General features: G+C 44.2%; 2 protein-coding genes across 2 annotated transcripts; one reads left to right on the top strand and one right to left on the bottom strand.

Annotated features, from left to right (window-relative positions):
- The first annotated feature begins 422 nt into the window (after positions 1–422).
- On the top strand, positions 423–6460 carry ZP2 (zona pellucida glycoprotein 2). Its single transcript, XM_080556405.1, has 18 exons — positions 423–591; positions 672–748; positions 902–985; positions 1077–1171; positions 1993–2151; positions 2484–2528; positions 2768–2932; positions 3368–3464; positions 3540–3721; positions 4083–4212; positions 4390–4571; positions 4650–4741; positions 4849–4973; positions 5257–5446; positions 5709–5844; positions 5923–6019; positions 6107–6193; positions 6278–6460. Exons 1-18 carry the CDS (start codon positions 545–547, stop codon positions 6418–6420), a joined length of 2133 nt encoding a protein of 710 aa, XP_080412531.1. The 5' UTR covers positions 423–544; the 3' UTR covers positions 6421–6460.
- Positions 6461–12131: 5671 nt separating this feature from the next.
- Positions 12132–13215, bottom strand: LOC308178228 (melanin-concentrating hormone receptor 1-like; the record flags this gene model as incomplete). The annotated part of the gene is made up of 1 exon (XM_080556522.1): positions 12132–13215. Exon 1 carries the CDS (start codon positions 13095–13097, stop codon positions 12132–12134), a length of 966 nt encoding a protein of 321 aa, XP_080412648.1. The 5' UTR covers positions 13098–13215.
- Between the last annotated feature and the right edge of the window lie 1164 nt (positions 13216–14379).

Here is a 14379-nt window from a genome sequence, read left to right as displayed (position 1 = left end):
TGTCCCCTCCCAGCTCCTGCTGCACCCCCAGCCTGCTCGCTGGCAGGACAGAGCGAGAAGCCGAAAAGTCCTTGGCCTGGTGTAAACACTGCTCTGCAACAATTAAAACATCAGCGTGTTATCAGCGCTCTTCTCATCCTAATCCAAAACATAGCACCCTACCAGCTACTAGGAGGAAAATTAACTCTGTCCTAACTGGAACCAGGACACACAGAAATCTCCTTTTAAAAAAAAATAGTTGACAAAAGATGTACATTTTTCTGTGCAATATCTGGCAAGAGAATAAAGGGAGTAAATTTGGGGCAAGAAGAAAATGCCTTAAAACGGTATACAACAAACAGTGCCAAAGCTTTAGCATCACTTTAAGGTCTCCTATGAGCCCTCCTCCTCACCTCCTCACCACAAGCAGGCTACACCACAACAAGACACAGGTGCAAACTCTCTGTCCTTTAGGCAGCAGAAAGGCTGCACCTGTGTGGAGCCTGCACCAGGTCCTATATAACTCTGCCTGGGCAGCCCAGAGTAAGCTTGTGGTGGCAAAGAGATGTGGTTGTGTGTGGGGCAGCAGTGCTTTAGTGCACCAAGGATGTGGTGAGTGGGGTTTGGGTGTGGGATTGAGGAGCTGGGCTCTTTCCTCGCTGCTCTCTGACTTGCTTCTGTTGTGCTTGCAGGTTGCTGCTCCTCTTGTTTGTATTTTTGCTGCCCTTGGCCCCTTGTGCTGGTGGCCTGGGGGATCAGGATCTCTTAGGTAATAAGACCTCCCTGGACTGGTAGGGGTTTGGATGGGGTCTCTGTTTGCTTGGAGCTGCTTCTCCCTCTCCTGGTGTGAGAGAGGGCTCTGGGCTGGGGGTGCACCTCCAGGAGGGTGAGGGCAGAGCTGATTGTGGCCTTTGCTTTGCAGAGAGTGTGACCTGTCATACGGACAGGATGGAGGTTGAGTTTTCCAGAGAGCTTGGCAACTCTTCCTGGCAAGTGTATGCAGTAGGTAGGTATTGCTGCTGGCTTGGTCCTTTCCTCTGTAGCTTGGAAGTAGGTGGATGCCTGCCTGCAGGACTGATCATTTGCCTTCTTCATAGATGTGAGTGGTGAGGAAATGGTGTCCTGTGACCACACTATGGATTATGAGAAGCTGTTGCTCAGTGTCCCACTTCTGAACTGCACTAGCCTGGAGGTAAAGGGAGTCTCTGTTCTAGGAGTGTGCTGTTGATGTTTTCTGGTTGGTTTTTTCTTGGTCAGGATTGGATTTAAGAGGGTTTCTAGTACTAATTTGGTTTTCAGTCCTAATTTCATTCAGGAGTGGAAATGCCTGGATTAGTCCAGGGGACTACTGACTTAAGCTGCAAAAATACTGTTGCCTGACTACTTATTCTTCTAGCTGTCCATTAAATGCTTTTGGATGCCACCATAAAAGCTGTGCTCTCCTGTAATAGAGTTGAGAGCTAGCTGAAATGATACCATGTAGGGAAGTAGATGAGGTCCAAGAATTGCATAGTACTTTATTTTTACATATGTATACTGATAGATCAAATAGATCAAATAATGCAGATTATCCTCTCTTATGGTAGAGCAGTAACTGGGAGGCCACCCCAAACTGGCCTCAAAGGCAGAAGCTTTACAGCTATCAGTTGCTTCTAGGTGTTAGAAATGCCCTCAGACTTCTGTGGGGTTTTGTGGTAGTTATCAATGTGTGGTACTTATTAATGTGCTTTTCAACAGCTGCTACTACAGCCCACTGGTCAGGCAGTCCTTGCAGCTTTCTAGCTTCTTGATTTCTGTATCTTTTAGAACTTTTTACTCTGCAGCCTAGTCTTGCGTACCCATGATTTTCTAGAGAATCCTTTTTCTGTCATAGAACTTCTAAAATAATGGTTAATCTTGTCCTTGCTCTGGTACAAATGCCTGAAATAACTCTAAGTTGGAGCAAGTCATAAAGACTTGTTTTTGTGCTGTGAGTCCTGCTTCTTTCTAATTAAAGTCTCCTGTTGCCTATAGCATGGTCAGCACCAGCTGAGACTGAGGCTGATGGTGAATGACACAGTGGGAGAGGAGAAGAACATAACCTACAGCACTCACTGCAGTGTTGTCCATGCAGATGAAATCATTGCTCCTTTCTTTGCTGGTGCAACAAACTGTACAAAAGACTTCATGGCAGTAAGTAGAGGAATGGGAGTGCTGTAGGTCTTTGTGAGGCAGGATGGCTGTCTGTCAGAACTGTGTGGCTGGGATCTGCAGAAAGCTCCAGCCAGCTTCAGGGAGGTCTGTTGGCTGTGTCCACCTTGGCATGACCCACAGCTCTTTGAAGAGCTAGTCAGCAAATTGACAGTAACAATGCACATGGTCTGGCTCCGGCCCTATTGAAGGGGGAACTGGGATGCTAAGGCCAGCTTCTGCTTTGGAACCTTGTAGCAGAGATTTCTCTTGAATGGTAAACTCATAACTATCGTCTGCTTGTGTTGTTTAACTCTTGTGCTTTTCTTTCTCAGGTTACCTTCCCAAGACTCATTCCAAGCTTCGATGATGAGCATACAGTAGGTGACCTTCTTACAAAAGGGAGGGTGTGGGTGTGTCTTGGTTTTGAATCTAAACTGAGCCTAATGCTTTCAGGCTGGAATACTTGCATCTTGTTGGGAAGTCTAATTTGGTGCTATCAGTACTGTTAGCTTGAGTGTAGCATCTGCAAGGTGGCAGCCCTGCAGGATGAGGAACTAATGTTTTGCTGTTGTGTGGTTATCTTTCCCTTCCTAAGGAAAGATTTCATGCTTTGCAGGTTCCAGCAACTCCAATGACCTGGACTCTGACAATTGATGATGGAACCAGGGTACACCAGCTGAGCCTTGGGCAAGCCATGCAGCAAGGCTACAACTTTCTAGCTGATGGACACAACCTGATTTTTCAGGTGGCTTTTACTGCTACTGGAGTAGTCTCATACAAGGTAGGTGCACGAAGAGTTAGGACTGGGAACTACTTCTGCTCCTTCTGAGTCCGGACACCTTCCTCCTGTTGAAAGCACCTGTAGATGTCAGAGCTTATGTCATCAGATGTTGTATTTAGCTGGTGTGTGTATGAATCTGTTAGACTTGACATAGTTGCCACTGAATTGTCCAGCCCTATAAAATGGGGGAATAGTGTGCGCCTCAGATCAGCACAGCTGATAGGTGTCTACATAGTTGGGATTCCAGCTGCAGCCTGTCCCATGAGCATCTGACTAGCAGTGTCATGAGCAGATCCTTTCTGGAAGGGTGGGAAGAAACTGTTCAAGATATGTAAAGCAGCAGCCTTAGGTCAGATATGATATACCAACCTGCAGGATTCATCCTATGATGGCTTGAGCTGAGTGCACTGTAATAGAGCTGTATATCTTTTGCAGCATGATGGCAAGGTGCTCTACACTGTGGCACTCAAGCTCACATACGGCCCTCCTGAACGCAGGTTGACTGTGGAGTCAAGAATGCTTTGTGCACCAGGTAATGCATGGAAGAAGGTGGTCCTCCTCTGCCCTGAGGAGTAGGTGTTATATCTTAATGAGGCTGTCATTGCAGGTCCAGCAGTCTGTAATGGAACACACATGACTGTTGTCATCCCAGCCTTCCCAGGCACCCTTAAGGCTGTGGGTGTAGAGGATAAGACCATCCCAATGGACCAGCTCCAGGAAAATGGGATTGCTCTGGACACCAATAGAGGGGTCAAGCTGCATGTTAGCAGGGAAGTCCTGAAGTTCAGGGTGAGTTCAGATTCTGGGGTCCTGGGGGTTGGTGTGGTAACTCATGTAACTCATTTGTGTTGACTGGAAACATGGTCAAAGCTTTCTGCGCTAAGCACTGGTCAAGTCAGCTGTGTGCCCTGTGGCTGGCTGAGGGCAATTGTGGTTAAGGCAAATGTAAAACTGACCATGGCAGACAGCGATCACTCAAAGGTAACCCAGGTTTCATGAAGTATGCTCTCAAAAAGAGCTGGAGGTAGACTTTGACTAGCTGAGTGAAGAGCAATGTGGCCACAGGGCAAGTAAAAATAACTTTAATATGCGTGTGTGTTAAAATGGACACCTGTATTTATACTACAGGAGAGTAATTGTTGTCTTCCAGCTACATGGGGAGAGCTGCCCAGGAGTTCAGTCCTACATGTCTGCCTTGAAACTGGCTTTTCAGTTCCATGGGGAGACAGTGGCAATGGTGATGCATCCAGAGTGTCCCTGTGACCAGCATATACCATTAGGTGAGTGACTCTGCAGTGGACTCAGCCCAGTCTGCTGCTCAGCTGGTAATACTTCCTCCAGGCTTGTTCTTGAGCTAGGCCTCCACAGGAAGGTACATCTCTAGCTAAAATACACTTGCTCTTGTCAGAGTGAGCCACCCCTGTCTGGGCATAATAACTTCTGTAAATCTGTTCCAGCTGCTGTATGCACCCAGGATGGGTACATGGATTTTGAAGTCCTTGCTGACAGTACTGTACCACCACTGGACTTGGATACGCTTAGGCTGAGAGACCCAGCATGCAAGCCAGCCTTTAAGTCCTCTTTGAATGACAGGGTTTGGTTTCATGTCCCACTGAGTGGGTGTGGAACCAGGTATTGGGTAAGTATGTTCCCAGGGCTAATGGGGAAGACTTTGTGCAGTGGGAATACCCTCACTAATGCTGTTGTTACTTCTCAGCTTGATGGAGAGAAGATCATTTATGAGAATGAGGTGAGGGCACTATGGGCAGACCTTCCATTGCGCAGGATCTCAAGGGACAGTGAATTCAGGTGTGTCTGGGTGCCTCTTTAGGTGGTAACTAGTTCTGGGTCTAGGTATTTTCTGTGTGAATGTGATAGTATGAATGTGATACTTACTTGCTCCCTCATTCTTACAGATTAACAGTTCTGTGCTCCTTCAGCAACGGTGATGCATCCCTTTCCATAAGGGTAGACAACTTTCCTCCCCTGTCTTCTTCAATGAACCAAGGTCCCCTCTCCTTAGTTCTTCTAAGCTACCCAGGTAATGCTGACTCTAGTTTCAGATAGCTGGGGAAAAACTGAACCTTCTGGTGAGAGGGAGGGTATATAGGTGAACTGATGCTTGGACTTCCAGTGACTTTATATGCTTTATTCTCCCATGCTACTTGAGGTAGAAAATCTATAGCCTTAAATCTATAGCTTAATATCTGACTCTTGGACAAAGTGCAGCTGGCAGACTGGCTGGTCTTGAAGAGCTGTAGGCCAGTCTCTTCAGGACTCTGCACATTAACTTACCTACTAAGGTTCTGGCTTGTGCCTTGCAGAGGACTCCTACAGGCAGCCTTACCGCGATGATCAATACCCAATAGTAAGGTACCTACGGCAGCCCATCTTCCTGGAAGTGCAGGTCCTGAACCGCAATGACCCCAACCTTCATCTTGTATTGGATGACTGTTGGGCAACAGCATCACTAGATCCAAGCTCACTTCCCCAGTGGAATATTGTTGTTGATGGGTGAGTACTAGTGCCCTGTTGGCAGTGGGTGGCAAGATTCCCCTGACTCTTCCCTTACCACCACCTCTCTCTAGAAACAGAGCCTCAGGTATAAGGGCTTTGCTAGAGGTGCACTTTCAGGCATCTTGGTGGCACCATCCTGGATATTTTGGAATTTGCAGGAGAAGGGCAACATCTCTACATAGAAAGCTAGTCTGCTTCTGAAAAACAGATCTGGCCTACACTGTACTATTCTGACTTGCTTCTTCTTAACCATTGGCAGGTGTGAGTATGACTTGGACAGCTACAAGACTGTGTTTCATCCTGTGGGGCATGGTGTCAGCTACCCTAACTATCGTCAAAGGCTGGAAGTGAAGACTTTTGCCTTCATATCTGGTGACAAATCTCTCCCTGGCCTAGTAAGTGACACTACTTCTGCTTAAAACAATAAGTAGGACCAGTTATTTCTCTAAGTGATGGATCTGTGTTTTTTTCAGGTGTACTTCCATTGCAGCGTCCTGATCTGTAACCGTTTCCAACCAGACTCCCCTCTGTGTGTGACAAAGTGTCCTAGACACTCTAGAAGCAAGAGAGGTAATATCTAAGCAGATGTTAGGCTGCACTGATTCAAGATGAACCTGCTGTACTATGAGGCTCATCTCTGCTATGTTATTGTTGTAGAGAGTGGGATGCCAGGTGTGAACTCTGCTGTGGTGAGCTTGCAGGGTCCTGTTCTCCTTGTGCCGGAAGGATGGTCTGCAACCCAAGGTACTAACCAAATGTTATGGTAACATATTGCTTAGTCTGAGGATGCAGCTTTTTACTGTACTTAACTTTCTTTTCCCTTTGTAGGGAATACTCTCAGCAAGGAAGTATGGGCTGGTGTTACAATGACTGCTGTTGCCACTCTCTGTCTGCTGGCCACAGTGCTGCTATTTTTGGCTGTTCTTAAATGCCTACAGAGAAGAGCATCAATGCTAAATGTAACATGTTAGTGCAATTTTCCAAATAAACTTGGAGTGATGTGATCCTTAACCCTTTCAGGAAAGGCTTTTATCTCTGGATTTTAGTCTATTTCCTTGACAAGATAGATGTCTTGCTGAGCAGTGGTACTACTACACTATTTGGTCAGAAATCAAGCTGAAACCAGAACCAAAGCTTCTAAGATCCTTCATGTTGAGTAGGCAGTAACCTGTGACTGGCCATATGAAGTTTACTGTCTTTAAAGGTGACATTGAGAATCAAGTGGCTGTAAGACAAGTGAGCTCTATTTTTCTGAGGAGCTAAGGATTGTGTATCGGTAGCTTTTAAGATCATTATGGTTGATCTTTAACTACCCTTGAATTGTGGGCTTCAGAGATCACAAGATCTTTGAAGATAAGTGGGCCTCAGTAGTGGTATGCTGAACCCCTGGCTGCTCAGCTGTAGTTTGCAGCTGACCTTTTTTACCCCTGGATTAAAAGCTTTGTGGTGCCTTCCTAGGGGTGAGCTGTGGAACAGTTAATAAATGGGAACAGGGTTTTGGGGCCATCTACTTTAAAATAGGAAAGGTTGTGGGTGTGCTTACGTGCAGAGGGGTTACTGATGGAGGTTTTGGGACTAGTTGGTTTTGTCTACAGGTGGATGAAACTACAGGGCTGCTTCTAGGAATAAGGTGCAGTGGAGCAAACAACCTTAGGTTACACTTGACACAGTGCTCTGATCCCCAGAAGTGCTGCTGCTGAGCACCTCTGCCCACAGTTGCTGTTTCCTGTTTGTCTTGCATCAGACTGCTGTCATTGCTATTGATTATTGATGAGCAGAGTACATTTTAGGCTCCAAATTCAATGTTTCAAACTCATGTTTCTTGAGTCCTTACTAGTGTGTCTTACACTGACAGTTTATCCTGTGTCACAGAGTAGTAGTCATCCAGGGATAATCAAGTGCTTTGAAAAAAATGCCTTAAAAATAAGGCGCTATCTAACTATCTAACAATCATGAATAGGTTTGTTACTCAATAATGAACTTTTCCAGTTCCCTGTCACTTCGTAAGTGCTTCATACTAATTACAGATTTTCAAGGTGTGCGTTTGGTAGGTCCATTTCAGGCTTGCTTTCTTGTGGCTCTCCTTCTGTCAGGGTAGAGTTCAGTGCAGCACATACATTGTCTACTATGTATTCTCTCTCTATCTTCTGTATACTTATGAAACTGCATACTGCTTTCCTCTTAATCTCTACTTATTAAGAAACTTAGTTTTACCTGTTACCTGTAAACCTAACTTCCTATTTGGTCTGGAATCTTCTATTGCTGTGTTACTTTATCACTGAATTTTACAGCCTATTTCCTTGAAGTGCTTATCAAATGCTCTTTTTTAAAAGAAATCCACATAAAGAAATCTACAGCTGATACTCTAGTGGCTGGCAGTTTCCTGACAGTTCCCTGACCATTTGTTGAGGATAGGGGGGAGTATGTAGTGTTAAGGCTGTTGAGAATTAAGGTGGAGGTGTTCCCTTGAAAAGGGTGGGTTGGGGGGAGAAGAATGGAAAAAGCAGCTGTTTTTTCACTGTAATGTACACACTGAAGTGTAAACAGCTGTGCAGAGAAATGGGAAAGAAAGTGTTTGTACCTTTTTCCTTGGCTGGAAGGTACTCATAAAAACTATGTGGTAGTGAATCATGTTTGCTTTCTGATGTTTTTGTTACATGCAGATCCTCCTACTCAGTACAGAACTGGAAAAATCAGATTTCAGTTTGGGTGCCAGGAGAGACTGAAGATCTCCCAAGTCTTCCTTGGGGGTTCCCTGTGCTATTAGTATTCCCTTCTATCAAAAAAGCCTTGAATGATATAGGCTACTCACTTCTATTTCTAAAATATTCCTTTAGAAAGAAACTAATTTCCCTTCACATTTTAATCTAGATAAGGTAAACATTAAACGCTACTGCATTGTAGAGAGCCAAGTAGCTTAACAGGGTATTTAACCTGTGGGCAGAGAATGGCAAATACCAATGCTACCTCAGAATTAATGATGCATCCTTTGAAGACTGGTTGTGCCATACTAATTAGATGGAATTTGATGTGGGTCTTATGTTATCTATTACAACAGTTGATACCTATTCTTACGGAATATAATAATCTGGATAAGCAAGAGACAGTTTTATGATGCTAAATGTTAACTTGCCATACTATTTTCCTCCTGCTGCTGTCATAAATAGTATGAGTATGTGGTTGGTTCCTTAATTTGCATAGTACATTCATTTGCTTTTGATTTATGCTGAGATGTTACTATATTAGTGAAATACTATTTCCTGCTTCTGCTGTCTCATGTGAAGGACATGAACTGTCATGAACTACATTTCCACGCTAAACCAATCAGTGGTAGTCCTGGAGTGCTTGGATTAATAACTTTCACTTTAAAAGTACTGTATTTTCAGTATGAACGCTTAAATTGTTCATATGTTTCATTGCAGAGCAAAAGCACTGATGCCTAACACTACTAGTCACTAAAGCAGTCACTAAAGAATCACTGCACTTTCAAGTAACGTAGGGAGGCTGTGTTTCTTAGTTTTTCTGTCCCATAAATGGACCCTAAAAGTGCTTGTACTAACTATTCTGGTATGAAAGGTGGTAGCACTCAGAGCTTCAGCAGGACATGAGATATAGTAAATCAGTGCTTTTGGTAAAAGGTCAGCTTATGTTTTTAAAAGCCACTGTATGGTGGTTTGCTGCTTTTAGTATAGGAAATGACAGCACTGCCTGTAAATGTAACAGTCCATTTTCAGTCAGTTGAGGTGGTTCCAGGCATGCAATTAAGCTTTATTTTATATTCTGTACATATGACTTTACACAGTTAAGGAAATGGTGCATGAAAATACAATTGCGTGAAACAAAATGGAGAAGAATTAAAATGCTCTGCATTGTGGGTATGGTAACTTGAGTTTGACTGTCATCTTATGCCTTGGAGTAAAGGGGGAGAATCATCACCAGAAGTCTAGCTCTGTATTCTGTGGGCATGTGGGACATCAGATGAAGTCGGCAGACAACTCTACTAATGCGAACTGTCAAGTCACTGTCAAGTCTTCAGTGCAGAAGTAGCATAGGAGTGGGGGATTCACCTGCTGCAGTCTCTTCACAATAAGCATTATTAATGAGTTATTTTGAATACATACAGGGATTTTAGGGTATACTTTCCAAATATGTGAATTAATTCTGTGAGGGGAGCAGGAAGTTCTGAGAGAAAATAGAAAGGTTAATCACTGTCAATGGAAGCATAATGAAACTGTTTCAAATCAGAACCATTTATTTACAAGGTGTATTCACAATCTCTTACCAAGTTGATAAGGGTTAGGTTTGAAATGATTGAATGGGTTGTTTCATAGTAAGCAACCTTACTAAGGTTAAGTCCCATTGCTTTGAATTTTAGGTGTAACATGGAGTATTTATATCAATGATGGAATTCATACTCTTGTTCTTGTACTGAAACTGATAGTCTTACTGCTACATGAAAGTGCAAAGCAGAATCTTTTCTAGCTAGGTCACCATATTTACAGTAATGTTACATCCAGTGATAAGTAGATACTTCCTAGGATGATGGACCTCCAAGTACCATTCTCTCCTTTGCAGAGTTGTTCGGGGGGCAGCAGAAACAGCACAGCAGCCCTGCCTCTGGTTTTTAGCTAGCTGTTTTCTAATGCATCTTACATGAATTGTGAAGCAATAGCAACACTCAAGTAGTGTTGTTCCTGGCTGTCTACATTTCTTTTGTAGAAGCTAGTGAAAGTGGTACTTAGAGAAGAGGGGTTTATGTTGTTAACATAGCACTTATCTGTATGTGCTCTTGGCTTTTCTGAGCCAAACAAGGCTAATGTTCTTAATGTTTCTCCCTCCTCTCCTCTCATTCTGAAATGTGGGAAAAGATTAGTGCTTGTTTGGGTAGAGAAGCTTTTTCTCTCTGCTAGAATGGAGATCCAAACTCCATCTAGAACAACTAGGATTTACATAATGTTATGTAAGCTGTCACATGAGTATTTACCACTTGTCTTTTACAGAACAATATCCCCATAAATTGTTGCTTAAGTAGCTCATGTAATCACCTGGAAGGTCTCAGGAGCAAGGACCCTTGAAACACCTCACTTACCTATACCTTTACCTACAGCTAAAAGCTTGCTTTTGCTGTTTGACTTCTTCTATCCTTTGCACTATTTTTAATAGCTGGGGTGGTTATATAAGGAGGTGGAATACAGTGACAGCCCCACAGGTCAACTGAAGGTGGTTCTAGCCTGGTTCCTGTTTCTGGCTAATATCTGCTTGGGGGAAGGCTGTCAGACATGGCATATGAGAGGAGATCTGTCCCTAGTCTCCAAGAGGATTAACTTCATTATTCTCCCAGGGTGGTTCAATTCTGCTGTACTTGTGGACATCAAGAGGGAGTTTTGAAGTCTTAATGAAGCTAACCTATACAGAAGGGTATAGTGCAAATAATGGTGCAGCAAGAGGACAAAAATCAAAACTATTGCATGTGGAGACAGCAGATGGCAAGGAGGCATTTGCTACTGGATGTGTGGGCAAGGCTCTGAGTAGCTGGTTGAGAATCTGTTTCAAAGCTGTTGGCTGCAAACCTCCTCACAAGGGCTCAGGTTGTTTGGAATACCCTGGGATATAAGGATGAGGGCTTTGAGAGCAGCCCTCTGAGGTAAGCTTCTTTCTGTAGTGGGGCCCACAAACCTTTAGGAGGCAATGCTGCTCAGAAGGCCTGAGTTGGTCATGCTGAGGAACCAGTTGGGCCTGGTACCACCATGGTGGAAAAAGCACCTGCTGTTTCCCTGCTGGGCTGCCTCTCTTCTGCAGGAAGCCAAGAGTTGAAACAAGACTTTAGTACCATCTCCACACCTCCCTTGCTCACAGCTGGACTTGTATCACTGTCCTTACGTGGAGTAGCTGCCCCAGTCATGTCCTGCAAGCACCAGGCCATGATAGCTGCCCACCTCTGGTTCTGGGTTTGAGTCAGCTGGTTGAGAGCTGTTTGTGGGGTGTGTGGAAGTCTTCTCTGCTCCTGAAGCTTATCCTATGATAAGCCTGTGATATGGCCATACCTTAGCTCTATATTTTTCCAAGAGCAAAATGGACCATTGTAATAAAAAATTATTTTACATAATGAGGAACTTCACTGGACTGTTAAGTAATGTTAAAACCAGCAACACAAACTCATCATTTGAGGGATGACTTCTGTCTCCAGTAAAAATATGTGGTTTATGCTGACCTAGTTCTGTTGCTTCAGCATATCCCCTTTTGAAACCATGGTAATGTGGTGATGGTGCAGTACTGAAAGTAGCTCTTATTAAAAGGATATGTTGAGAAGCTTTGAAAGGAGCAGCTGATAAACATATAAACGTCAGGGCAGCAGGAGAGAAACAGCTCCATGTCCTATTTCTAGCTGCTGGCAATTGAGAGTTCACAGCTTTGGCTCCTGATAAGTGCTGATGACAGAATGAATTACATAATGGAAAATCAATATAAAATGTAGAAGGAAATAGTGTGCCCAGACTCTGAGCTGGAATATATTTACTTGTTGCCCAAGTGCTGCCTTTAGTTTGTCTCCAGGTGAGGTGAAGATACATCCTCTGGGATAGTGCATGGTGCTTAATTTGCTAACTGCTGACTTCCATGTTTCCTCAGGAAAGGAGGAAAGTGACTGGGTAGTGTGGGCATACTGTCATTGCTGCATGACTTGTTACCTGTCAGAGACAGGCACCAAATGCCGTAGTGGCTGCCCTGACTCACTTGCATCCCCATGAATGTTTTTGCTCCCCTTTGGAGTGGCCTGTCCTGCAGCTGCTGGCCTTACAGGGACCCCAAGCTGCCTTGGAAAATTCTGTCCCAGGAGGATGTAGATAAAGGGATTCAGAAAACTGTTGGCATAACTCAGGCTGATGGCCACATTGTAGGCATAGTGGAAAGGCAGGGTAGGGTGAGTCATGGCAAGCTGGGCCAGTTGTAGGAGGTGGAAAGGTGCCCAACAAACAAAGAAAGCTGCACAAATAGCAATTGCTGTACGGGTCAATTTCTTGGTTCGAGCAGCCCTTGTGCATCTTTGGCTCATCAGTGCTTCTGAGGACCTGGACATCTTGAGCAAGATCTTCCTGTAAGCCACTGTGATAAGGCCAAAAGGGATGGCAAAGGCCAGGAAGACCTGACAGAGACTGTACCAGTAAATGTCCCTCCGAGGGTCTGGCAAACAAATCCCACAGCCTAGCAGCCCTCCTGGCAGAGGGATGAGCTGAGCATACAACCACACAGGTGTAATACTGAGGAAGGAAAAGGCCCAGAGCACACAGATGACAACAATTGCCATAGGGGGCTTCCTGAAGCGAGTAGAGGTGAATGGGTAGACAGTGGCCAGGTAGTGGTCGATGGACATAGCAGTGAGAATGTAGGTGCTGGTGAACTGGCTGTTAGCATCCAGGGCAGTGATGACTGTGCACATCATCTCCCCAAAGTGCCAGGCTCCATCCCCAAGCAGCTGGTGGATGAGGAAGGGCATGCCCAGGAGGAAGAGCAGGTCTACCATGGAGAGACTGATGATGAAGATATCTGGGACGCTACTGCTAGGGCAAGATTTCTTAAAGACTATGCAGATAACCAGGCTCTTACCGATAATGCCGAACAAGGTGGGCATGATGAAGCTGCCATAGCTCATCCTGGTGAGGTCACCTGCAGAGATAAATTGCAGGCAAGAAAACAAGTCAGGTGTGCCAGGGCCACAGCTGAGGATATGCCTTCTAGATATTCTAACAGACAATGAGTGATCAGAATCAAAATGGTAATGGATTTCTTAGGCACACGTAAAGAGAAGATGCGCTTTGTGTATGCGGTTGTGTTCAACCACACAGGCACTTTCTCAGCAGCTTTCACAATCTTACAGACTGAATCAGATGTGTCTAATGAAATGTGCATACACCCACTCCTCCCTTCATATGAATGAACATTTAAACAATAAAATGAGAGAACACTGGTTTGTCATTCTGTGTGTGTGGGTACACCTCTTCAGATGCATATATAAAACATTTTATGAATACATGCATTATCTGATGCATATGTTCAACTGTATGGATATTAGTATCCCTATTCAGGCTTTCAAAGCCATCTCAAATGACTTTTCTTCTTCCCACTGCCTTATACCTATAATTTATTTATTTTCTACTTACCCGTTTATTGCACTTACCAGACATAGAAAAGTTTTGAACAGCCTTGGAGTTGTTGGGGATAGAGATGTTCAAGCTGTCTGTGTGATTTGTCTTATAATCCATTCTTCAGTAAAAACTGGCCCCTACCAGCAGCTTCAAGATGCTGGTGTTTCGTATGGAAAGAATAAAGGTTGCTGATTCCTCGGAGGTCTGTGGAGCTGCTCAGAAAGCTAATGCTCTAAGAATCAGCAGAAGCTGTTGATGTGGGTTAAAAAGCTGCTCCTGTGCTCCCTGCACCACCACCAGGCAAAACTGGTATCAGGATGTAATGAGTCAAAGTGCCTGTCATCAGGCTGTCAGTGGAGTGCTGGAAATGCAATTGCAGGGAGAGCAGAATTTCATTTTTAGTGTTGAAGGCAGTAATCAAGATCCACTGAGAGACTAAGCACTGGACTTGTGCTCTGGAGAAGCAAACGAGGACTGGAAGTAAATAAAATCCACTAATAAAATGATGGGCAGTAAGAATAGAGAGCACATCTTGCTTTTGAGGGGATAACTGAGCATAACTTAACACAACATTATTCTGCAAAGAACCATGTTAAGCTAAAGTGCCTAAAACTTAGTTTGTGGAAAGACTTGCAAGTGGAGATTGGGGTTAATCTCTTTCGACCCTCAAATATGATCTTCCCAAAAGTGAAAAGGTATAAGCTGCATAAGTATGTATGTGGAAATCAGCTATTTTGTGGCTATACCTGATCAGTTGCAGCACATTGGATAAACAGCATCATTATTTCC

Source organism: Anser brachyrhynchus (assembly GCF_964034855.1).
Source record: "Anser brachyrhynchus genome assembly, chromosome: 15".
Lineage (NCBI taxonomy): Eukaryota > Metazoa > Chordata > Aves > Anseriformes > Anatidae > Anser > Anser brachyrhynchus.
Note: the sequence above shows the minus strand (reverse complement) of the source record. Positions and strands in the feature narration are given on the sequence as shown.

Bases quoted from the DNA above. Each gene is read 5' to 3' on its own strand.
- ZP2 (XM_080556405.1), top strand. From the start codon at position 545: ATGTGGTTGTGTGTGGGGCAGCAGTGCTTTAGTGCACCAAGGATGTG. The intron at 986-1,076 runs GTAGGTATTGCT...CCTTCTTCATAG, and splicing joins CTGGCAAGTGTATGCAGTAG to ATGTGAGTGGTGAGGAAATG. The intron at 3,465-3,539 runs GTAATGCATGGA...CTGTCATTGCAG, and splicing joins AAGAATGCTTTGTGCACCAG to GTCCAGCAGTCTGTAATGGA.